At 35.9% G+C, this 26,535-nt stretch overlaps 2 protein-coding genes across 4 annotated transcripts; both read right to left on the bottom strand.

Annotated features, from left to right (window-relative positions):
* Positions 1-136: 136 nt before the first annotated feature.
* LOC149892721 (uncharacterized) lies at positions 137-5,043 on the bottom strand. Its single transcript, XM_090080136.1, has 4 exons — positions 1,593-5,043; positions 1,294-1,359; positions 978-1,034; positions 137-820 (listed from the first exon to the last, which is right to left on the bottom strand). The coding sequence occupies exons 1-4, from the start codon at positions 4,381-4,383 to the stop codon at positions 501-503; spliced, it is 3,234 nt and encodes a 1,077-aa protein (XP_089936262.1). The 5' UTR covers positions 4,384-5,043; the 3' UTR covers positions 137-500.
* A 12,769-nt stretch (positions 5,044-17,812) lies between these two features.
* LOC149892722 (uncharacterized) lies at positions 17,813-25,097 on the bottom strand. Of its 3 annotated transcripts, none has more exons than XM_090080131.1 (5): positions 25,022-25,097; positions 18,946-21,765; positions 18,654-18,719; positions 18,338-18,394; positions 17,813-18,180 (listed from the first exon to the last, which is right to left on the bottom strand). In XM_090080131.1, exons 2-5 carry the CDS (start codon positions 21,734-21,736, stop codon positions 17,861-17,863), a joined length of 3,234 nt encoding a protein of 1,077 aa, XP_089936257.1. In that variant the 5' UTR covers positions 21,737-21,765; positions 25,022-25,097; the 3' UTR covers positions 17,813-17,860. The 3 variants fall into 3 exon arrangements, with proteins under 3 accessions (XP_089936257.1, XP_089936259.1, XP_089936258.1); XM_090080133.1 differs by having other exon boundaries at positions 25,028-25,094; XM_090080132.1 differs by lacking the exon at positions 25,022-25,097 and having other exon boundaries at positions 18,946-22,770.
* Between the last annotated feature and the right edge of the window lie 1,438 nt (positions 25,098-26,535).

Consider the following 26,535-nt stretch of genomic DNA (forward strand, 5'->3'; position numbering starts at 1 on the left):
TCTATGTATGTTTACATTGAACTAAATAAAATCCTTTGTGTAAAGATATGAAAAAATAGAGAGTAAGAGTTCATAAAAAAGCCTCGCTATTTTGCTGAAGAAGAAATGGATGTCTAGATCTTTTAAAATAAGGAACTTTTTGATTTCTTTTTCCGAAAAATGGTTGGAGCAGTTTTCCTTTTTTAAATTTCACTTATGCAGTTTAACATCACAGGAAATATTATTTTGCTTTTTAACAAACTCTTAAAAACATCAGAAGTAATTCTAAATGCAACTCTATTAAAAGTTTTCACAGAATAACAAAACGACTTCTTTTTTTTTTTTTTAAAGATAAAAAAAAGTTTGAACTATCTTTAAATAAGAAATGTGAGAACAGTTTAACAGAACTTCTTGTTTATTATGTCTTTAGCGAAACAGATAAAAATATTTGCAAAAGCATAGATAAAACAAACTACACAAAAGGCCCATCTTTATTGCCAAACTGAACAAACTTATCTAAACTACATAAATGGTTTCACGATATTGCCATATTGAACAAACTTTTCTAAACTACCCTCTTTTTGAATTTTTAGCTTCATGTTTTTAATTTTGTCTTTAATATGGCTTTGGTAGGAGTACTTTTGCAAGACATGAATGAGCTTGTCACTGCTATGATTTGCCAAGATGCCAAGGTAATCTTTGTACGAGCAACTTGAGCTTACATCTGTAAACACGTCTTGCAAGATGTATGCCAACACCAAAGCTGCACATCGTGGAAAACTTCTGGTGTTGAACCATTCGTTGTGGCCAGGGCAAGCATTCAGCTCTTCAACTATTTCATCTAAAATTTTACAAACTCAAGTCATAACACAAAGTGATTAAATCAAATATTCATTTGGTTCTGAAGTAAGACAAGATTTATTCTGTTTTTTTATTTATTTTTTTTTGTTGACCTTATTGTTTGCACTGATAGCAATAACTGGTTTTTGAAAGATTACCTAAATGGCATTGGCTAACTTCTGCTTTGTTTTCCTTTGTTCTTGGCTGAGTTGATCCTGAAATAAAATAAAACCATGTTCATTTTTCTAATTCATAAAAACCATCAACAGTTTCTAAGTGTTAGAGATGATAACAAGCTGTGCATGATTTCTAACGGTGATGTTTCTAACTTCATCATTAGAAATCGGGTAGACACAACTTTCTAAAAGTGCACTTAGCAATGATGGCTAGTTTTTGTTAACAGTTAACCATCTGAAATTGTGCAAGAAGAGGTTTGTGTTTATATATCTTTGTATAAATTAGGTTTTACATTACCGATGAGTTCTTGAGTGAAAGATGGCATTTCCAACTTGATTTTTTTTCTTCTTGGATCTTTTACTTCTAAAACATAATCAGTTTTAGTATCATTCACTTGTATAAACATTTAAGCAATCACAGAATTAGTCCTGCAACAAATACATACACACTTCTGTGTTGTTTTTTTGTTTTGTTTTGTTTTTTTTACAGCTCTAACAATAACAATAGAGCAAGGAGTTGATTTGGGCATTTTCATTTTTTGAAAGCGTGTTGAGATTTGCATAAAAATCAAAAATCAAAAATCAAAAAGAATTTACCTCTGGATGTAGAGGCAAGACTTTGGCTAAATAGGCTACCAACAGATTGAACAGCATAAGGTGAGAGCTGCTTTGCAAGAACAGTACCAGCCTGTTGGACAGGAACAGCTGAAACTGGATCAGATGAAAGAAACAAACTGGGTTTGGCCAATGTTTGCTGAAAAGCAACAAGGCTAGGAGTCAGAGGAACAGAAAAGACCTCTTTTGAAGGACAGAAAGCGACTTGCTGAGAAGGAGAAGCAGAAACAGGTTTGGCAACCACTTGCTCATTAAAGTAAACTGGAGAAAGTTTTGCATGGTGTTCAATAAAATCCGGTTCATCAGGAAATAATGTTAATGCAAGAGGAGAACAAGCTGTGCCAACAGGAACAGCTAGAGTCTGATCTACATCCATACAAACAGCTTGTTCGTTAGGAACTAGTTGTGCAAGAGCAGGGGATAGTTCAAGAACTGGACCAGCGATTGTTTGTTCAGATGGAACAGACGAAACAGGAGTTGAGGTAGGTTCACACAAGAAATCTACGGCATGGTCGTTGCTATCCTCTAAAGGAACATTGTTTTCTACAGCTGGAGAAAACGGAACCACTGTGGTACAGCTGAAAGTAGCAGCACATTCTTCAGAGTCAGAACCGGAGTCTAAATCTTCCTCAAAGATGTCCTCAACCTCATGAAAACCGTACTCCTCTGCATTAGTTTGGAGCCAGTCCATCACATCCTTCTCCTTCTTTGGTGGTCTCTCAGACTTTTCAACAGTCAAAGACTCTATGACTCCGAAGGACTGTCCGATGCCCAGGGCAAAGCGCAACTCCTCTGCAGCGTTCCACTGGGACACATAAAAGCTATCCATTGTGTTCCTGCTGTGCTTCATGTAGAGTGTAGCAAACCGCTCGCGATCTTCTTTGCTGTTGTTGGCAAAGTAAGTGGCTATCGAACCGCGAATGCAAGTGGGAGTAAGACGCTTCATGGGAATGTTTACTTGGCTTTTTCTGAAGCAGGACGTCAGGCAAGAGGAGATAGCAGAGGAACCCATCTGGTAAACAGGCACTCTAGTTGCACCGAGTGTCACACATTCGTCTTTGTTGGGTCTCATCGATGGAAAAAGGGGCCTGTAGCAGTCGCTCAACTCCAAAACAGTCTTGGTGTCTGCAGCCATGTAGTGAGAGTCGTTGACAAGAAGGTCTCTGTATCTCAGCAAATAAATATCGATCAACACTTTCAAGTCGTTCGGCACTAGAATGTTTTTGGCTCCGTACTTGTATGCTGTTTTGTAGCGCTCTTGCACAATGCAATATCCACACTCACTCTTCTCAGCAGCCATGTAGTCTCTAATGTTTAAAAGAGCAATGTTAGATTTTCTTAAACTGTTAATTACAGTGACAGAGAGCAGAAGATGGTTTCGTAGAGACACAGCATTGTCTCTAGTCGGTGTAAGAGACGGCTTTCTAATCGATTCCACTAACTGTCTTACGTATGCAGACTTGCCATATTCGTTCAGCAAACTGACATTGATGATGTTGATGCATTTTTTGCTTTTCACAAGGCTCCTCCTCAAAGAACGAAAGGGCCTCAGCACTTTTTGTAACTCCTCCACCTTGCAGCGCAAACGTCGGATGGCCTCATGAGAAAGTCCGAAATAGACATTCCTGGCTTCACTGAAACGAAACAGGAGACAAAGGTAGACGAGGCGGTTGTACAACGTGTGACAAGACATGGCTTTTGTTTGGTCAAGTTCACTCAGCTTGGAATTGAGCTGAATGTTTTTAAAGTGCATGGAAAAGTATCTATCCTCCAAAACGTTGGAATTGGTGAGAGCGTTCGGGTGCAGCGTCAGCGTGCTGTCACAACATGTCAATATTTCAACAACTGCATTTTTGTAGATCTTTGCTTGTGACAAAGTGTTGTTGTTGGCTACCACAAGCCACTTTTCAAAATCTCTGAAGAGCTCATCTGCTGACTGGTAATAAAAGTGAAAAGCATCTTTGTCCAGCTGAAACAAGAGTCTCTTATCTTCTGTCAAGACGGAGGAGTTGGAAACCAAGTGCTTTAAGGAATTAAAATCAGAGTCTAGGACGGATTCGGTGTTCAGCTCTTTGTTTTCTACAGAGGTGCAGTGGTTTGCAGAAGGAGCCTCGGACGAACCAGCAACTGATGAGGGCAAGCTTAAAAGAGGATCAGAGGAAAGAACCGGAGAAGAAAAAGAGGAGGAAGGCCCAGGAGCAGAGGATGCAGAGCCTGATGCAGACGCTTGTTCAGCTACTGGCTTAATACCAAAGAAGGCAGGTCGAATAAATTGAGGGACATAGAGCTTGTCGTTGTCGTATCGCTTTGCCTCTGCAATCTTTTGTTTGATCGTCTTGGAATCGTAGAAATGAGTCTCTTTCAAGTGTATGTCCAGTCGGTCGTAATACTTCCAACATTGCAAACAGGGGTAAGGTTTTGGACAGCCGGACTTGCGTTCGAGACGAGCATGCTGAAACTTCCTGACCATTGCAGAGTAAAAGATGGAAGCTTCATCCAAAGTCCAAGAATGATCTTTTTTAGTCAAGTGTCTTTTAATGCTTGTGGAGGAATGTTTGCACAAAGGCATCGGACAGCTAACAGCGTACCTCTTCTTGGTACCATAGAAAGGTACAACCCTGTTTACGGAGCCACACGCTGCAACTAATGCGGCCCTGACTTTGTTTTTGAGCTTTAAGTCTCTCTGTTCTTGTGACTGCCTTCTTTTCTTTTTTTTCGCTTTAGAGTTCGGAGAAGGGGCAACAACAGTGTTGTTTTCTTGTGAAGAAGACATGTTCAGGTGTTTGTTTGCAACGGTTTATGCTAAAAAAAAGAAGACAGTTAGTGAGAGTGTTTTTCTTCTGCCTGCATCCTGGAATCCTGGAATGTTTACAACTGCAGGGAAGAGCTGTGTTTTTTCGAATCCTCTGCAAAAGAGAAAAAAGAAAGAAAAGAGAGCAACAAGAAGAAACAAAGTTTCCACTAGCAAATGAAAAAGAATGAGAGCAACTAGCATTACATGCATGGTGGCAGCAGTGATTGCTATTATGAGAAGGAGAATGAGAAAAAAAAAAAAAAAAAAGAAACAAATAAATAAAGAGATGGAGTTTGAGAGGATCTCGCAACCATATGACTCAAAGAAAGAAACTGTGTTGAAAAAAGGCAAGAGAGGGCAAATAGAACTTGCTAACAAGGACAAATGACAGACATAACTACAACAGTAACAACTCTCATTGCAAGCATAATAACAACAGCATCAGCATCACTGACTCAGAGAGTGTTGACATAACAAAAAAGAAAACAAAAGTACAAGCCAAGTGGGGGAACATTAACAAACACTCATTGCAACTATAACAACAACAACAACAACAGCAACAGCATCACTGACTCAGAGGGTATTGATAAAAAAAAACAAGCAAAACAAAAACAAACAAAAAAACAAATAAAAAAACAAAACAAGCAAATTGGGTGAACAGTAACAACTCTCATTGCAAGCATAATAACAACAACAGCATCAGCATCAGCATCACTGACTCAGAGAGTGTTGACAAAATAAAATAGACAATAAGCAAGCAAAGTGGGTGAACAGTAACAACTCTCACTGCAAGCATAATAACAACAACAGCATCAGCATCAGCATCACTGACTCAGAGAGTGTTGATAAAATAAAACAGATTATAAACAAACAAAGTGGGTGAACAGTAACAGCTCTCATTGAAAGCATAATAACAACAACAGCATCACTAACTCAGAGGATATATAAAAAAACAAACAAACAAACAAAACAAAAACAAAAAAAAAACAAGCAAAGTGGCTGAACAGTAACAGCTATCATTGCAAGTAAAATAACAACAACAGCATCAGCAACATCATCACTGACTCAGAGAGTGGTGATAAAATAAAACAGATTAAAAAACAAGCAAAGTGGCTAAACAGTAACAACTATAAATACAAGTAAAATGACAAAAGCAGCAACAGCATCACTAACTCGCAGGGTGTTGATAAAAAAAAAAGCAACAAACAAATAAAGCAAGCAAAGTGGGTGAACATTAACACTCATTGCAACTATAATAACACCAACAGCAACAGCATCAGTGACTCAAAGGGTGTTGATAAACAAAAACAAAGGCACAAACAAAACAAGCAGAGTGGGTGAACATTAACAACACTTATTGCAAGCATAATAACAACAACAGCATCAGCATCACTGACTCAGAGAGTGTTGATAAAATAAAATAGATTATAAACATGCCAAGTTTGTGAACATTAACAAACACTCATTGCAACTATAACAACGACTACAGCAACAGCATCACTTACTCAGAGAGTGTTGAGAAAAAAAACAACAAAAAAAACAAAAACAAAACAAAACAGAAAACAGAAGTACAAGCCAAGGGGGGGAACATTAACAAACACTCATTGCAACTATAACAACAACAACAGCAACAGCATCACTTACTCAGAGGATATTGATAAAAAAAACAAACAAACAAACAAACAAAACAAGCAAAGTGGCTGAACAGTAACAGCTATCATTGCAAGTAAAATAACAACAACAGCATCAGCAACATCATCACTGACTCAGAGAGTGGTGATAAAATAAAACAGATTAAAAAACAAGCAAAGTGGCTGAACAGTAACAACTATAAATACAAGTAAAATGACAAAAGCAGCAACAGCATCACTAACTCGCAGGGTGTTGATAAAAAAAAAAGCAACAAACAAATAAAGCAAGCAAAGTGGGTGAACATTAACACTCATTGCAACTATAATAACACCAACAGCAACAGCATCAGTGACTCAAAGGGTGTTGATAAACAAAAACAAAAGCACAAACAAAACAAGCAAAGTGGGTGAACATTAACAACACTTATTGCAAGCACAATAACAACAACAGCATCAGCATCACTGACTCAGAGAGTGTTGATAAAACAAAATAGATTATAAACAAGCCAAGTTGGTGAACATTAACAAACACTCATTGCAACTGTAATAAGAACAACAGCAACAGCATCACTGACACAAAGGGTGTTGATAAACAAAAACAAAAACACAAGCAAAGTGGGTGAACATTAACAACACTCATTGCAACTATAACAACAACAACAGCAACAGCATCACTGGCTCAAAGGGTGTTGATAAAATAAAGAAATAAAAACAAAACAAGCAAAGTGGGTGAACAGTAACAACTCCCATTGCAAGCATAATAACGACAACAGCAACAGCAACACCATCACTGACTCAGAGAGTGTTGATAAAATAAAATAGATTATAAACAAGCCAAGTTGGTGAACATTAACAAACACTCATTGCAACTATAACAACGACTACAGCAACAGCATCACTTACTCAGAGAGTGTTGAGAAAAAAAAAACAAAAACAAAAAAAAAACAAAACAAAACAGAAAACAAAAGTACAAGCCAAGTGGGGGAACATTAACAAACACTCATTGCAACTGTAACAACAACAACAGCAACAGCATCACTTACTCAGAGAGTGTTTATAAATAAAACAAAAAACAAAAACAAGAAACAAAAATACAAGCCAAGTGGGTGATTACTAACAGCGCTAACAGCAGCAACAACAGTGTCTTTAGAAACAACAAACAAGTACAACAGCAACAACTGCTTTTACAGAGTATAACAATAACAACAACATGGCACTAACAACAACAAAAGGGTTGGAATAAAAACCTGTAGGCAAAAGGAGAGCTGCATTCAGACAAGATCGATTACAAAGAGGCTCTTCTTTAGGACAGAGGAGAAACTGCTTTTGAGGGACAGAGGGACTTTTGTTGTTGTGGTTGTTGTTGTTGTTGTGCAGAAACCAACAAACTTTTATTGAACCGAATATAACCGAATATAACCGAAAGTCTTGTTTGCTTCTGTTTTGTGCCATCAAGAAGGGAAAACAAAACATCACAAAACAAACGAAGCAAACGAAACAAACAAACAAACAAACGAACGAAACAAACAAAAAAAAAAAAAAATTAAAAAAATTAACAAACAAACAAACAAACAAACAAGCAAACAAACAAAAACAAATAAGAAAAACAGAAAACGCAGTACCGAAACCTCGCCATTTTTTATCCTTCCTCAAGCTTTCTCTGGGCGCCAAAGACCGAGAAAGTTGAGCAAACGTGACGTTGAGGGGGGGGAGGGGGGTACTTAAGGACAGCAGACCGACCAATGGCACGCTTAGGAGAGACCCACGTGAATGCTACATTTTCTTTCTATGTACGCTGAATCCGCTCAAAGTCTGGAATTTCCAGCATTCACGTGTCATCACTCCAGCCACCAGATTGGCCCACACTTTGCACACTTTCAAGACTAGAAACTCACTTGTGCTCAATTTGAGCAAAAAAAAAAAAAAACTAAGTCTCGCATGGCGACAACTTTTCCAAAAGCAAACAAAGGCAAACGAAGGCAAACGAAGAAAAAACAAAAACAAATAAACAAAAACAAAACCGAATAGGGAGAGAGAGAGTGAGTCGACTCATTTCTTTCGACTGCCTTAAACGAGAAGTCTAAAACGTTTAAAAGTTGAAAACTAAGTTTTTTAAATGAACTGCACCGAAAAAACTTTACGACAGTTTAGCTGGTTAAAAACGCAGAGGAAAATATTTTATAAAATTTAAGCGTTCTAAAGATGTCCATTTTTGTTTTTGTTTTTTTTTATTTTGGTTTGTTTCTGGCTTGTTTCTTTCTTTAAATTCTAGCGATCGAGCATATTTGAACGGTTTCATCAACCTGTCGGCGCACGTGCTCGAGAGCTAGAACTTTGATTGCTTTTGTTGTTGAGAATTGAGAATGTCCGAGCAGGTTTTTTTATCGATTTCATCGCTTGTGGCGAGGCAAAAATCAAAACGCTTTTTGGACGAAAGAAAAGAGATTAAAAGGAAAAAAGAGAAGAAAAAAAAAACAAAAAAATAGGTTATGTGTTATGAACATTTATTTTCTCACGCGATGACGTCTAGTTTTGTTAGAGTAATTAAAATATGGTATCAAGTTTGTAATTTCTATCTTATTTTTAGTTACGGATAATTGCCAATTATGTCACGTTTAGTATACACAACGCTGTTTTCTTAATAGCAATATGATACAAACAAGTTATAAAAAAAAAAGCGTTCGCTCGATCTTCCTTAGTCAGTTGAACAAAAAGAAATTTTCACAACATATGATTGATTTGGTTGTCCTAGCAAGCTGTTTTAGCAAACGGCTAGAGGTTGCAACTGTTGTTCATTGAAAACGAAAAATCTAGCGTCAGCAACAAATTTTTGAATACATAATGTACGCAAAAGTGGCACTAACAAATGAAAATGTAAAAAAACTGTTTACCTTGATGCCAGACTCGCAGAGATGTTGTCGCTCGTTGCTATCGACTGCGAACAGCTTTGTTGTTTTTCGAAGTGCCTCTTCATTCTACTTATAGCCGAAGTTTTGGCTTCGAAAAAAAATACGAACGTCGTTAAGCTCAACGAGCTGCTTTAATTGTTGTTCGTGCGAAAACGAAATGCTTAAAACGGATAAAAGTGTTGGCGTAATTACACTTTTCGACCGCGATGCAGTTTGTCAACTCTAGCGTACTTTTTTGGCTCGTGGAGCAAAAGCCTCATGATAATAGCAAAGGCTTAAAATGTCTTAACATGTCAGCAAAGGCTTAATATGCTTAATAAACTGTGGTTAAGTTTTTGCGGTGCAGTTCATTTACAACTTAATTTGCAACTTGCTGGCACAAGCAAACGTTTATGACTTCTCGTTTAAGACAGTTGAGCGAAATCAGTCGACTCACTCATTCTCCCTTTTCTGTTTTGTTTTTGTTTTGTTTTTTTGTTTTTGTTTTTGTTTTTGTTTGTTTTTTTTTTTTCTTTGTTTGTCTTTTGTTTAAAATGTAAAAAACTCGAAAGGAAAGTTGTTGCTTTGTTTGCTTATTGAAAGTTTTCGCCAGTTGCAAGACTTAGTTTTGTTTTTGTTTACTTATTAAAATATCGAGGAAAATATTTGAGGACATCGCATTCTAATGGTGCCTTTATAACAACATCTAACGATTTAACGTTTAATGTTGTGCTCAAAAAAAAAATTCCTTTTATATCTCTCAATGGTCTCCAACGATAAAACTGCCGACCAATCGCAACGATTAAACAGCCAACCAATGGCAGCTCAATGGTCTCCAAACAAGAGACTGCCGACCAATGGCAGCTCAGTGGTTTGAGAAGTGAGATCATTCGATTTCCTTTTATTATCTCCAGTTTGAACTAGTGCTTGGCTTGTGGTGCAGAAACTAAAACTTCCCGTTTTTGTATTTTGTTTTGAATTTCTTTGCTTTGAGCTTTTTAATCGATCGATAGCTTTAGGAGAAAAGAAGAAACCCCTCTGACGAAGTCTTGGCTTTTTTAAAAACGCTCAAATTTTGGCAAACAAATCTCATACGAAACGCTACTTTGATGTCAAGCTTTCGTTACTCCCTACTCCCTTCTAGCGGAGGGCGGCAAAAAGGTGTTGCATCCTAGAGCTAAAAGTGAGGAGGGAAGCAAGTTTTTTTTTCGTTTTGTTTGCTTTTTTATGTTTTTTGTTTTTTTGAGGGGGGAGAGTTAGAGGGTAAGGGGGTTAGGATTAGAGGGGGTTGGGGTTACGGTTTGGAAACCTGGGGACGAGGATATCAAGCAGGAGTTTAGTGTTAAGGTTAAAGGGCCCACGAGGGGCGTCCTTCAATTGTAAAATGCCTTTAGACGCACGTGTCTAGTCGTCTCGTTGCATCGACCTAGAGGAGTTTTCTGATAGATCTTGCGCTTTGGGCTCAGTTAATCGGTCTGTATCCATTGTAAACACGGTGTCTGCCGTTAGAAAATCGTTAACCAGGCGTTAGTGAGCTTTAACAACCATCCCTTTGAGTTTAAAACGAACGTTTCTTCAAAAGCCACTCGAGATGGAGGTACTCACGGAGGTTTGTTACGGTAACAACCCTGTGGTTTGCCATCTTCTTTCTTTCCGCAGCGTCGCAAACGCATCGGCCGGTCTCTTAGGTGACGAAAAAACGTCTGATCTCTCGACTGGAATGCTTAACGTACTAAGATTAGTAGAGTTAGTACTAAGAGTTGCATCTGGCCGCCGTAATTTTCTTCGATGATGTCTTGAAAATTTCGTGACGTCGTTTTCAAACCTCTAGGGTCGATTTTAACCTTCGACCTTAAAGTCGATTTTAGCCTTCGGTGTGGCTCTGTACAACTTTTGCGGTGAAAAAGCTTGCGCGGAGTCTACAGTTGTATTTAGCCGACAGACGCTGGCAACGCAGAAACAGAATGACTCTTGGGCGGCGCAAACCGAGCGTTCAGCAAATTTCTAGCATTTTACGTCAAAGCGGACAATCTGCACGACAAATAAAGCTAACTTTCTCGTTGCAACAGTTAGTCACTGGATCGTTGGACGAGTGTGTACAGCTGTTTTGCGTCGAAAGCCGACCGGTGGTCGGATGCGACTCTTCTTTTCATTCGAAAATCAGAACCTGGCCATCAGTCGTGTATCACCATCGAATGCTTAATGTAGTGATTTCTCGAAACGACAAAAGCTTGTAAAACAAACAGCTTCGCTGTACTGTTGCCTAATATGTTAACGGATGGCCAGGAACAACCTTGGTCTGTAATGAATGAGTTCGTTTTTCCATTCGAGGCACTAATTACTGCAGTTTTAAAAGTCACCTAAAGTATAAGCTCATCTCTCCATTCAAGAAAAACAAGCATCAGAGTTTCGGAAAGTTTGCATGCACGACACCACCATCGATGATACTTAAACAAACAGAAAATGAATTGCAAAACAGAACCACTGAATTGCAAAACATAACAACGGACAGCTTGTAAAATGCATGGTGATGAGCTTCTTCAATCCAATCAAGGAACCAAGCATCACAGTTTCGGCAATGGTGCATGTGCAAATCAGCAAACTGTGATACTTAATCAAACAACTTCACTGTTTTGCTTAGTTTAAGAACGGATGGCTAAGAACAACCTCGTTAGTGAGTATGAAGTCATCTCTTCATTCCAGGAATTAATAATCAGAGTTTTAGAAGTCTCTTACGTGCGATACTACTATCAACGGTACTTAATCAAACAGCCTCTCAGAATGGCCTAGTTTGAGAACGGAAGGCTAGGAACAACCTTAGTAGTGAGTCATCAGTTCAACTTTTCATTCAAGGAATTAAGCATCTAAAATCTGAAAAATAAAAAGAAGAGCTCTTTGTTAGAAGTTCTTATTTTTATTTTTCCTCAACTTCTATTTCTTTTCTTTTTTTACTTTTTTTTTTTTAATGATAGTTTTTCTTTTTTTTTATCTATTTTGTTCGTTTAAATTAATACAACAGGCGTTTTAGGTCGTTTCTGTAACATTATTTAACACTTTAAATTGTAATAAATATTTGAACAGAAGAAAATCCCTTTCGTAACGTTAAAATGTCATAAGAACATTTCATCTTTACCAAATACGCTTGTAAAAATAGTTTCACTTTTAAAGTTTGTTGTATATGTCTTTTAATTTAGTGAATCGCAATTTGGATTTTCTTAGGCGCACATCTACTTTAGTTGCTTTTTCTTAAAGAAAGGTCACCAGAGTTTTCTTACACAGCCCCTGCAGCATAATCTTTAACAAAATACTCTTTTGAAAAGTTTTACATTGAAATAAACAAAAGCCATTTGCGTAAGTAGAGATAACTTAGAGAATAAAAAGTGCATAAACGCCTCGCTACTTTGATGAAGAAGAAACGGATGACTAAATGCAACTTTTTAATTTCGTGTGCTATCTCTTTCGATTAAGGTACTTTTTGAATATTTTTTCAAAGAAATGTTAGCGTAGTTTTCCTTTTTTAAATTTAAATCATGTTTAAAGGTAGTTTTTGAATGTTTTTTCAAAGAAATGTTAGCGTAGTTTTCATCTATTAAATTTAAATCATGTTTAAAGGTAGTTTTCGAATATTTTTTCAAAGAATTGTTAGCGTAGTTTTCCTCTTTTAGATCTAGCTTATGTTTAAGGTAGTTTTTGAGTATTTTTTCAAAGAAAAGTTAGCGTAGTTTTCCTCTTTTAGATCTAGCTTATGTTTAAGGTAGTTTTTAAATATTTTTTTAAAGAAAAGTTAGCATAGTTTTCCTCTTTTGGATATAGCTTATGTTTAAGGTAGTTTTTAAATATTTTTTTTAAAGAAAAGTTAGCGTAGTTTTCCTCCTTTAGATCTAGCTTATAATTCAGGTAGTTTTTGAATATTTTTTCAAATAAAAATTAGCAAAGTATAGTTTATTTAGCATGACATCACAAAATACTAAACTCAAAAAGGCAAGATAAAGTATAAGATAAACGTAAAATAAGATATAGATGAAACAAATGTTAGGCTGCATAAAATCAAAAACTGCATTGCCTATCATAAACACAAATGTCTAGTGAGAGCTTTTAAAGTTCGTTCTTTTCGTCTTTTAATTTGGTGAATCGCGATTTGAATTTTCTAAGGCGCACATGTCTTTCAGTTGCTTTTTTCTTAAGGAAAGGTCGCCAGAGTTTTTTTACGCAGCTCCTGCAGCATAATCTTTAACAAAATACTCTTTTGTATATCATTACATAGAAATAAACAAAAACCATATGCGTAAACAGAGATAAATTAGAACGCAAAAGTGCATAAAAAGCCTCGCTACTTTGCTATAGAAGAAGTGGATGACTGTAAATTCGTGCACTACCTCAATGGATTAAGGTATTTTTCGAAAGTTTTTTAAAAGCATAAATAGCGTAGTCTTCCTCTTTTAAATCTAGCTTATGTCTAAGGCAGTTTTTGAATAGATTTTCAAAGAAAGGTTAGCGTACTTTTCCACTTTTAAGTTTAGCTTATGTAGCTTGACAAAACAACACACAAAAAGACAAGATAAAGTATCAGATAAACGTAAAATAAAATATAAATGAAACTAAAGTTAGGCTGCATAAAAAACAAACAACTTAATAATCTACTAGACATGTTTAAGTTGAATTAAGTAAAGTCCTTTGCGCAAATTTGGGTAAATAAGAGAGTAAAAATCCATAAAAAGAAGAAGTGGATGAGTAGATACAATTTTTTAAATTTGTGTGCTATCTCTATTGAATAAGGTAGTTTTCGAGAGTTTTTTCAAAGCAAAATTAGCGTAGTGTTCCTCTTTTAAATCTAGATTATCTCAAAAATAGATTTCGAATAGTTTTTCAAAGAAAGGTTAGCGCAGCTTTCCTCTTTTAACATTAGCTTATGTAGCTTGACATCACAGAACACAAAAAGATAAAATAAAATATAAGACAAACGTAAAATGAAAAATAGATGTAGCTAAAGTTAGGCAGCATAAAAAACCAACAACATAATAATCTACTAGGCATGTTTAAATTGAATTAAATAAAATCCTTTGCGCAAAAATAGGTATGTTAGAGAGTAAAAGCGCATAGAAAGCCTCGCTACTTTGCTGTGAAAGAAGTGGATGACTAGATACAACTTTTTAAAATCCTGTGCTATCTCTATCGATTAAGGTAGTTTTCGAAAGATTTTTCAAAGCAAAAATAGCGTAGTCTTTCTCTTTTAAATCTAGATTATGTCTAAGGTAGTTTTTGAACAGCTTTTCAAAGAAAGGTTAGCGTAGCTTTCCTCTTTTAAGTTTAGCTTATGTAGCTTGACATCACAAAACACAAAATTCAAAAAGACAAAATAAAATATAAGATAAACGTAAAATAAAATATAGATGAAGCTAAAGTTAGACTGCATAAAAAAACAACAACGTAATAACCTACTAGAATCTAATAAAACCCTATGCACAAATGTAGGTATGTTAGAGAGTAAAAGTGCATAAAAAGCCTCGCTACTTTGTTTAAGGTAGTTTTTGAATAGTTTTTCAAAGAAAGCTTAGCGTAGTTTTCCTCTTTAAAGTTTGGCTTATGTAGCTTGACATCACAAAACACAAAACACTAAAAGGAAAGGTAATATAAAAGTTAATCGTAAAATAAAATGTAGGTGAAATAAATGTTAGGCTGCATAAAAGAAAAAAAAAATCGTAACATAATAATCTTCTATATATGTTTGGATTGAATTAAATGAATTCCTTTGCGTAAATATAAGCAAACTAGTGAGAAAAAGTGCATAAAGAGCCTCGCTACTTTGCTGCAGAAGTAGTGGATGACTATATGCAATTTTTTAAAATCGTGTGCTATCTCTATCGATTAAGGTAGTTTTCGAAAGTTTTTTCAAAGTAAAAATAGTGTAGTTTTCCTCTTTTAAATCTAGCTTTTGTCTAGGGTAGTTTATGAATAGATTTTCAAAGAAAGGTTAGCGTAGCATTCCACTTTTAAGTTTAGCTTAAGTTGCTTGGCATCACAAAACTCAAAACTCAAAAAGAAAAGATAAAATATATGATAAACCTAAAACATAATATAGATGAAACTAAAGTTAGGCTGCATAAAAAACCAACAACATAATAATCTACTAGGCATGTTTAAATTGAATTAAATAAAATCCTTTGCGCAAATGTAGGTATGTTAGAGAGTAAAAGTGCATGAAAAGCCTCGCTACTTTGTTAAAGGTAGTTTTTGAATAGTTTTTCAAAGCAAGTTTAGCGTAGTTTTCCTCTTTTATGTTTAGACTATGTAGCTTGACATCACAGAACACAAAGCTCAAAAAGGCAAGATAAAATATAAGTTAATCGTAAAATATAGATGTAACAAAGTTTAGACTGCATAAAAAACCAACAACATAATAATCTACTAGGCATGTTTAAGTTGAATTAAATAATGTCCTTTGCGCAAATATAGGAAAGTTAGAGTAAAAATCCATAAAAAGCCTCGATACTTTGCTGAAGAAGAAGATGACTATATGCAACTTTTTAAAATTGTGAGCTATCTATATCGATTTAGGTCCTTTTTGAGTACTTTTTCAAAGAAAAGTTAGCGCAGTTTTCCCCTTTTAAGATTAGATTATGAAGCTTGACATAACAAAACACAAAACTAACAAAGGCAAGATAAAATATAAGGTAAACGCAATATAATGTATAGATGAAACTAAAGTTAGGCTGCATAAAACAAACGGGTAACAATACTCTTCTATGTATGTTTACATTGAGTTAAATAAAATCCTTTGCGCAAATATAGGTATGTTAGAGAATAAAAGTGCATAAAAAGCCTCAGTACTTTGCTGTAGAAGAAGTGGATGAGTAGATACAATTTTTTAAATTTGTGTGCTATCTCTATCGAATAAGTTAGTTTTCGAGAGTTTTTTCAAAGCAAAATTAGCGTAGTGTTCCTCTTTTAAATCTAGATTATCTCAAAAATAGATTTCGAATAGTTTTTCAAAGAAAGGTTAGCGCAGCTTTCCTCTTTTAACATTAGCTTATGTAGCTTGACATCACAGAACACAAAAAGATAAAATAAAATATAAGACAAACGTAAAATGAAAAATAGATGTAGCTAAAGTTAGGCTGCATAAAAAACCAACAACATAATAATCTACTAGGCATGTTTAAATTGAATTAAATAAAATCCTTTGCGCAAAAATAGGTATGTTAGAGAGTAAAAGCGCATAAAAAGCCTCGCTACTTTGTTAAAGGTAGTTTTTGAATAGTTTTTCAAAGACAGGTTAGCGTAAATTTCCTCTTTAAAGTTTAGCTTATGTAGCTTGACATCACAAAATATAAAACTCAAAAAGACAAGATAAAATATAAGATAAACGCAAAATAAAATATAGATGAAACTAAAGTTAGGCTGCATACAAAACCAACAACATAATATTCTACTAGTTATGTTTAAATTGAATTAAATAAAATCCTTTACGCAAATATAGGTAAGTTAGAGAGTAAAAGTGCATAAAAAGCTTTACTTTGCTGAAGAAGAAGATGAATAGATGCAACTTTTTAAATTCGTGAGCTATCTCTATCGGTGTAAGGTAGTTTTTGAACAATTTTTCAAAGAAAAGTTAGCCTAGTTTTCTTCTTTTAAGTTTAAATTATGTAGCTTGACATCACAAAATACAAAACTCAAAAAGACAAGATAAAATATAAGATAAACGCAAAATAAAATATAGATGAAACTAAAGTTAGGCTGCATACAAAACCAACAACATAATATTCTACTAGAAAAGTTAGCCTAGTTTCCTTCTTTTAAGTTTAGATTATGTAGCTTGACATCACAAAACACAAAAAGGCAAGATAAAATACAAGGTAAACGTAAAATAAAATAGAAGTCAAACAAAAGTTAGGTTGCATAAATACAAAAACTGCATTGCCAAAAATAGAATTTGTTGTCTAGAAAGACCTTTTAAACTTTGTTTCTTTCGTTTTTTGACTTAGTGAATCGCGATCTGGTTTTTCTTAGGCGCGCTTGTTTCTTAGTTGTTTTTTTTGTAAAGAAACTTTATTCAGACGTTTTTTTTTACGCAACTCCTTTAACATTATTTTTAACAAAGTATTCTTTTATACGTGTTTACATTGAAATAAAACCCTTTGCGTAAATAGAGATAAATTAGAGAGCAAAAGTACATAAAAAGCCTCGCTACTTTGCAGAAGAAGAATTGGATGGCAAGATTCGTGTGCTTTCTCTTTCGTTTAAGGTACTTCTTGAATATTTTTTCAAAGAAAAGTTAGCGTAGTTTTCCCCTTTTAAGTTTAGCTTACGCAGCTTGACATCACAAAACGCAAAAACCAATAAGGCATGATAAAATACAAGATAAACGTAAAATAAAATAGAAGTGAAACAAAAGTTAGACTGCATAAAAACAAAAAAAAAAAAAAAAACATAATATACTTCTATGTATGTTTACATTGAACTAAATAAAATCCTTTGTGTAAAGATATGAAAAAATAGAGAGTAAGAGTTCATAAAAAAGCCTCGCTATTTTGCTGAAGAAGAAATGGATGTCTAGATCTTTTAAAATAAGGAACTTTTTGATTTCTTTTTCCGAAAAATGGTTGGAGCAGTTTTCCTTTTTTAAATTTCACTTATGCAGTTTAACATCACAGGAAATATTATTTTGCTTTTTAACAAACTCTTAAAAACATCAGAAGTAATTCTAAATGCAACTCTATTAAAAGTTTTCACAGAATAACAAAACGACTTCTTTTTTTTTTTTTTAAAGATAAAAAAAAGTTTGAACTATCTTTAAATAAGAAATGTGAGAACAGTTTAACAGAACTTCTTGTTTATTATGTCTTTAGCGAAACAGATAAAAATATTTGCAAAAGCATAGATAAAACAAACTACACAAAAGGCCCATCTTTATTGCCAAACTGAACAAACTTATCTAAACTACATAAATGGTTTCACGATATTGCCATATTGAACAAACTTTTCTAAACTACCCTCTTTTTGAATTTTTAGCTTCATGTTTTTAATTTTGTCTTTAATATGGCTTTGGTAGGAGTACTTTTGCAAGACATGAATGAGCTTGTCACTGCTATGATTTGCCAAGATGCCAAGGTAATCTTTGTACGAGCAACTTGAGCTTACATCTGTAAACACGTCTTGCAAGATGTATGCCAACACCAAAGCTGCACATCGTGGAAAACTTCTGGTGTTGAACCATTCGTTGTGGCCAGGGCAAGCATTCAGCTCTTCAACTATTTCATCTAAAATTTTACAAACTCAAGTCATAACACAAAGTGATTAAATCAAATATTCATTTGGTTCTGAAGTAAGACAAGATTTATTCTGTTTTTTTATTTATTTTTTTTTGTTGACCTTATTGTTTGCACTGATAGCAATAACTGGTTTTTGAAAGATTACCTAAATGGCATTGGCTAACTTCTGCTTTGTTTTCCTTTGTTCTTGGCTGAGTTGATCCTGAAATAAAATAAAACCATGTTCATTTTTCTAATTCATAAAAACCATCAACAGTTTCTAAGTGTTAGAGATGATAACAAGCTGTGCATGATTTCTAACGGTGATGTTTCTAACTTCATCATTAGAAATCGGGTAGACACAACTTTCTAAAAGTGCACTTAGCAATGATGGCTAGTTTTTGTTAACAGTTAACCATCTGAAATTGTGCAAGAAGAGGTTTGTGTTTATATATCTTTGTATAAATTAGGTTTTACATTACCGATGAGTTCTTGAGTGAAAGATGGCATTTCCAACTTGATTTTTTTTCTTCTTGGATCTTTTACTTCTAAAACATAATCAGTTTTAGTATCATTCACTTGTATAAACATTTAAGCAATCACAGAATTAGTCCTGCAACAAATACATACACACTTCTGTGTTGTTTTTTTGTTTTGTTTTGTTTTTTTTACAGCTCTAACAATAACAATAGAGCAAGGAGTTGATTTGGGCATTTTCATTTTTTGAAAGCGTGTTGAGATTTGCATAAAAATCAAAAATCAAAAAGAATTTACCTCTGGATGTAGAGGCAAGACTTTGGCTAAATAGGCTACCAACAGATTGAACAGCATAAGGTGAGAGCTGCTTTGCAAGAACAGTACCAGCCTGTTGGACAGGAACAGCTGAAACTGGATCAGATGAAAGAAACAAACTGGGTTTGGCCAATGTTTGCTGAAAAGCAACAAGGCTAGGAGTCAGAGGAACAGAAAAGACCTCTTTTGAAGGACAGAAAGCGACTTGCTGAGAAGGAGAAGCAGAAACAGGTTTGGCAACCACTTGCTCATTAAAGTAAACTGGAGAAAGTTTTGCATGGTGTTCAATAAAATCCGGTTCATCAGGAAATAATGTTAATGCAAGAGGAGAACAAGCTGTGCCAACAGGAACAGCTAGAGTCTGATCTACATCCATACAAACAGCTTGTTCGTTAGGAACTAGTTGTGCAAGAGCAGGGGATAGTTCAAGAACTGGACCAGCGATTGTTTGTTCAGATGGAACAGACGAAACAGGAGTTGAGGTAGGTTCACACAAGAAATCTACGGCATGGTCGTTGCTATCCTCTAAAGGAACATTGTTTTCTACAGCTGGAGAAAACGGAACCACTGTGGTACAGCTGAAAGTAGCAGCACATTCTTCAGAGTCAGAACCGGAGTCTAAATCTTCCTCAAAGATGTCCTCAACCTCATGAAAACCGTACTCCTCTGCATTAGTTTGGAGCCAGTCCATCACATCCTTCTCCTTCTTTGGTGGTCTCTCAGACTTTTCAACAGTCAAAGACTCTATGACTCCGAAGGACTGTCCGATGCCCAGGGCAAAGCGCAACTCCTCTGCAGCGTTCCACTGGGACACATAAAAGCTATCCATTGTGTTCCTGCTGTGCTTCATGTAGAGTGTAGCAAACCGCTCGCGATCTTCTTTGCTGTTGTTGGCAAAGTAAGTGGCTATCGAACCGCGAATGCAAGTGGGAGTAAGACGCTTCATGGGAATGTTTACTTGGCTTTTTCTGAAGCAGGACGTCAGGCAAGAGGAGATAGCAGAGGAACCCATCTGGTAAACAGGCACTCTAGTTGCACCGAGTGTCACACATTCGTCTTTGTTGGGTCTCATCGATGGAAAAAGGGGCCTGTAGCAGTCGCTCAACTCCAAAACAGTCTTGGTGTCTGCAGCCATGTAGTGAGAGTCGTTGACAAGAAGGTCTCTGTATCTCAGCAAATAAATATCGATCAACACTTTCAAGTCGTTCGGCACTAGAATGTTTTTGGCTCCGTACTTGTATGCTGTTTTGTAGCGCTCTTGCACAATGCAATATCCACACTCACTCTTCTCAGCAGCCATGTAGTCTCTAATGTTTAAAAGAGCAATGTTAGATTTTCTTAAACTGTTAATTACAGTGACAGAGAGCAGAAGATGGTTTCGTAGAGACACAGCATTGTCTCTAGTCGGTGTAAGAGACGGCTTTCTAATCGATTCCACTAACTGTCTTACGTATGCAGACTTGCCATATTCGTTCAGCAAACTGACATTGATGATGTTGATGCATTTTTTGCTTTTCACAAGGCTCCTCCTCAAAGAACGAAAGGGCCTCAGCACTTTTTGTAACTCCTCCACCTTGCAGCGCAAACGTCGGATGGCCTCATGAGAAAGTCCGAAATAGACATTCCTGGCTTCACTGAAACGAAACAGGAGACAAAGGTAGACAAGGCGGTTGTACAACGTGTGACAAGACATGGCTTTTGTTTGGTCAAGTTCACTCAGCTTGGAATTGAGCTGAATGTTTTTAAAGTGCATGGAAAAGTATCTATCCTCCAAAACGTTGGAATTGGTGAGAGCGTTCGGGTGCAGCGTCAGCGTGCTGTCACAACATGTCAATATTTCAACAACTGCATTTTTGTAGATCTTTGCTTGTGACAAAGTGTTGTTGTTGGCTACCACAAGCCACTTTTCAAAATCTCTGAAGAGCTCATCTGCTGACTGGTAATAAAAGTGAAAAGCATCTTTGTCCAGCTGAAACAAGAGTCTCTTATCTTCTGTCAAGACGGAGGAGTTGGAAACCAAGTGCTTTAAGGAATTAAAATCAGAGTCTAGGACGGATTCGGTGTTCAGCTCTTTGTTTTCTACAGAGGTGCAGTGGTTTGCAGAAGGAGCCTCGGACGAACCAGCAACTGATGAGGGCAAGCTTAAAAGAGGATCAGAGGAAAGAACCGGAGAAGAAAAAGAGGAGGAAGGCCCAGGAGCAGAGGATGCAGAGCCTGATGCAGACGCTTGTTCAGCTACTGGCTTAATACCAAAGAAGGCAGGTCGAATAAATTGAGGGACATAGAGCTTGTCGTTGTCGTATCGCTTTGCCTCTGCAATCTTTTGTTTGATCGTCTTGGAATCGTAGAAATGAGTCTCTTTCAAGTGTATGTCCAGTCGGTCGTAATACTTCCAACATTGCAAACAGGGGTAAGGTTTTGGACAGCCGGACTTGCGTTCGAGACGAGCATGCTGAAACTTCCTGACCATTGCAGAGTAAAAGATGGAAGCTTCATCCAAAGTCCAAGAATGATCTTTTTTAGTCAAGTGTCTTTTAATGCTTGTGGAGGAATGTTTGCACAAAGGCATCGGACAGCTAACAGCGTACCTCTTCTTGGTACCATAGAAAGGTACAACCCTGTTTACGGAGCCACACGCTGCAACTAATGCGGCCCTGACTTTGTTTTTGAGCTTTAAGTCTCTCTGTTCTTGTGACTGCCTTCTTTTCTTTTTTTTCGCTTTAGAGTTCGGAGAAGGGGCAACAACAGTGTTGTTTTCTTGTGAAGAAGACATGTTCAGGTGTTTGTTTGCAACGGTTTATGCTAAAAAAAAGAAGACAGTTAGTGAGAGTGTTTTTCTTCTGCCTGCATCCTGGAATCCTGGAATGTTTACAACTGCAGGGAAGAGCTGTGTTTTTTCGAATCCTCTGCAAAAGAGAAAAAAGAAAGAAAAGAGAGCAACAAGAAGAAACAAAGTTTCCACTAGCAAATGAAAAAGAATGAGAGCAACTAGCATTACATGCATGGTGGCAGCAGTGATTGCTATTATGAGAAGGAGAATGAGAAAAAAAAAAAAAAAAAAGAAACAAATAAATAAAGAGATGGAGTTTGAGAGGATCTCGCAACCATATGACTCAAAGAAAGAAACTGTGTTGAAAAAAGGCAAGAGAGGGCAAATAGAACTTGCTAACAAGGACAAATGACAGACATAACTACAACAGTAACAACTCTCATTGCAAGCATAATAACAACAGCATCAGCATCACTGACTCAGAGAGTGTTGACATAACAAAAAAGAAAACAAAAGTACAAGCCAAGTGGGGGAACATTAACAAACACTCATTGCAACTATAACAACAACAACAACAACAGCAACAGCATCACTGACTCAGAGGGTATTGATAAAAAAAAACAAGCAAAACAAAAACAAACAAAAAAACAAATAAAAAAACAAAACAAGCAAATTGGGTGAACAGTAACAACTCTCATTGCAAGCATAATAACAACAACAGCATCAGCATCAGCATCACTGACTCAGAGAGTGTTGACAAAATAAAATAGACAATAAGCAAGCAAAGTGGGTGAACAGTAACAACTCTCACTGCAAGCATAATAACAACAACAGCATCAGCATCAGCATCACTGACTCAGAGAGTGTTGATAAAATAAAACAGATTATAAACAAACAAAGTGGGTGAACAGTAACAGCTCTCATTGAAAGCATAATAACAACAACAGCATCACTAACTCAGAGGATATATAAAAAAACAAACAAACAAACAAACAAAACAAAAACAAAAAAAAAACAAGCAAAGTGGCTGAACAGTAACAGCTAACAGCTATCATTGCAAGTAAAATAACAACAACAGCATCAGCAACATCATCACTGACTCAGAGAGTGGTGATAAAATAAAACAGATTAAAAAACAAGCAAAGTGGCTAAACAGTAACAACTATAAATACAAGTAAAATGACAAAAGCAGCAACAGCATCACTAACTCGCAGGGTGTTGATAAAAAAAAAAGCAACAAACAAATAAAGCAAGCAAAGTGGGTGAACATTAACACTCATTGCAACTATAATAACACCAACAGCAACAGCATCAGTGACTCAAAGGGTGTTGATAAACAAAAACAAAGGCACAAACAAAACAAGCAGAGTGGGTGAACATTAACAACACTTATTGCAAGCATAATAACAACAACAGCATCAGCATCACTGACTCAGAGAGTGTTGATAAAATAAAATAGATTATAAACATGCCAAGTTTGTGAACATTAACAAACACTCATTGCAACTATAACAACGACTACAGCAACAGCATCACTTACTCAGAGAGTGTTGAGAAAAAAAACAACAAAAAAAACAAAAACAAAACAAAACAGAAAACAGAAGTACAAGCCAAGGGGGGGAACATTAACAAACACTCATTGCAACTATAACAACAACAACAGCAACAGCATCACTTACTCAGAGGATATTGATAAAAAAAACAAACAAACAAACAAACAAAACAAGCAAAGTGGCTGAACAGTAACAGCTATCATTGCAAGTAAAATAACAACAACAGCATCAGCAACATCATCACTGACTCAGAGAGTGGTGATAAAATAAAACAGATTAAAAAACAAGCAAAGTGGCTGAACAGTAACAACTATAAATACAAGTAAAATGACAAAAGCAGCAACAGCATCACTAACTCGCAGGGTGTTGATAAAAAAAAAAGCAACAAACAAATAAAGCAAGCAAAGTGGGTGAACATTAACACTCATTGCAACTATAATAACACCAACAGCAACAGCATCAGTGACTCAAAGGGTGTTGATAAACAAAAACAAAAGCACAAACAAAACAAGCAAAGTGGGTGAACATTAACAACACTTATTGCAAGCACAATAACAACAACAGCATCAGCATCACTGACTCAGAGAGTGTTGATAAAACAAAATAGATTATAAACAAGCCAAGTTGGTGAACATTAACAAACACTCATTGCAACTGTAATAAGAACAACAGCAACAGCATCACTGACACAAAGGGTGTTGATAAACAAAAACAAAAACACAAGCAAAGTGGGTGAACATTAACAACACTCATTGCAACTATAACAACAACAACAGCAACAGCATCACTGGCTCAAAGGGTGTTGATAAAATAAAGAAATAAAAACAAAACAAGCAAAGTGGGTGAACAGTAACAACTCCCATTGCAAGCATAATAACGACAACAGCAACAGCAACACCATCACTGACTCAGAGAGTGTTGATAAAATAAAATAGATTATAAACAAGCCAAGTTGGTGAACATTAACAAACACTCATTGCAACTATAACAACGACTACAGCAACAGCATCACTTACTCAGAGAGTGTTGAGAAAAAAAAAACAAAAACAAAAAAAAAACAAAACAAAACAGAAAACAAAAGTACAAGCCAAGTGGGGGAACATTAACAAACACTCATTGCAACTGTAACAACAACAACAGCAACAGCATCACTTACTCAGAGAGTGTTTATAAATAAAACAAAAAACAAAAACAAGAAACAAAAATACAAGCCAAGTGGGTGATTACTAACAGCGCTAACAGCAGCAACAACAGTGTCTTTAGAAACAACAAACAAGTACAACAGCAACAACTGCTTTTACAGAGTATAACAATAACAACAACATGGCACTAACAACAACAAAAGGGTTGGAATAAAAACCTGTAGGCAAAAGGAGAGCTGCATTCAGACAAGATCGATTACAAAGAGGCTCTTCTTTAGGACAGAGGAGAAACTGCTTTTGAGGGACAGAGGGACTTTTGTTGTTGTGGTTGTTGTTGTTGTTGTGCAGAAACCAACAAACTTTTATTGAACCGAATATAACCGAATATAACCGAAAGTCTTGTTTGCTTCTGTTTTGTGCCATCAAGAAGGGAAAACAAAACATCACAAAACAAACGAAGCAAACGAAACAAACAAACAAACAAACGAACGAAACAAACAAAAAAAAAAAAAAATTAAAAAAATTAACAAACAAACAAACAAACAAACAAGCAAACAAACAAAAACAAATAAGAAAAACAGAAAACGCAGTACCGAAACCTCGCCATTTTTTATCCTTCCTCAAGCTTTCTCTGGGCGCCAAAGACCGAGAAAGTTGAGCAAACGTGACGTTGAGGGGGGGGAGGGGGGTACTTAAGGACAGCAGACCGACCAATGGCACGCTTAGGAGAGACCCACGTGAATGCTACATTTTCTTTCTATGTACGCTGAATCCGCTCAAAGTCTGGAATTTCCAGCATTCACGTGTCATCACTCCAGCCACCAGATTGGCCCACACTTTGCACACTTTCAAGACTAGAAACTCACTTGTGCTCAATTTGAGCAAAAAAAAAAAAAAACTAAGTCTCGCATGGCGACAACTTTTCCAAAAGCAAACAAAGGCAAACGAAGGCAAACGAAGAAAAAACAAAAACAAATAAACAAAAACAAAACCGAATAGGGAGAGAGAGAGTGAGTCGACTCATTTCTTTCGACTGCCTTAAACGAGAAGTCTAAAACGTTTAAAAGTTGAAAACTAAGTTTTTTAAATGAACTGCACCGAAAAAACTTTACGACAGTTTAGCTGGTTAAAAACGCAGAGGAAAATATTTTATAAAATTTAAGCGTTCTAAAGATGTCCATTTTTGTTTTTGTTTTTTTTTATTTTGGTTTGTTTCTGGCTTGTTTCTTTCTTTAAATTCTAGCGATCGAGCATATTTGAACGGTTTCATCAACCTGTCGGCGCACGTGCTCGAGAGCTAGAACTTTGATTGCTTTTGTTGTTGAGAATTGAGAATGTCCGAGCAGGTTTTTTTATCGATTTCATCGCTTGTGGCGAGGCAAAAATCAAAACGCTTTTTGGACGAAAGAAAAGAGATTAAAAGGAAAAAAGAGAAGAAAAAAAAAACAAAAAAATAGGTTATGTGTTATGAACATTTATTTTCTCACGCGATGACGTCTAGTTTTGTTAGAGTAATTAAAATATGGTATCAAGTTTGTAATTTCTATCTTATTTTTAGTTACGGATAATTGCCAATTATGTCACGTTTAGTATACACAACGCTGTTTTCTTAATAGCAATATGATACAAACAAGTTATAAAAAAAAAAGCGTTCGCTCGATCTTCCTTAGTCAGTTGAACAAAAAGAAATTTTCACAACATATGATTGATTTGGTTGTCCTAGCAAGCTGTTTTAGCAAACGGCTAGAGGTTGCAACTGTTGTTCATTGAAAACGAAAAATCTAGCGTCAGCAACAAATTTTTGAATACATAATGTACGCAAAAGTGGCACTAACAAATGAAAATGTAAAAAAACTGTTTACCTTGATGCCAGACTCGCAGAGATGTTGTCGCTCGTTGCTATCGACTGCGAACAGCTTTGTTGTTTTTCGAAGTGCCTCTTCATTCTACTTATAGCCGAAGTTTTGGCTTCGAAAAAAAATACGAACGTCGTTAAGCTCAACGAGCTGCTTTAATTGTTGTTCGTGCGAAAACGAAATGCTTAAAACGGATAAAAGTGTTGGCGTAATTACACTTTTCGACCGCGATGCAGTTTGTCAACTCTAGC

The sequence above is a fragment of the Hydra viridissima genome, unplaced genomic scaffold (genome assembly GCF_058129835.1).
Source record: "Hydra viridissima isolate aposymbiotic clone 2 unplaced genomic scaffold, HvirCarnegie_v1 scaffold_2, whole genome shotgun sequence".
Lineage (NCBI taxonomy): Eukaryota > Metazoa > Cnidaria > Hydrozoa > Anthoathecata > Hydridae > Hydra > Hydra viridissima.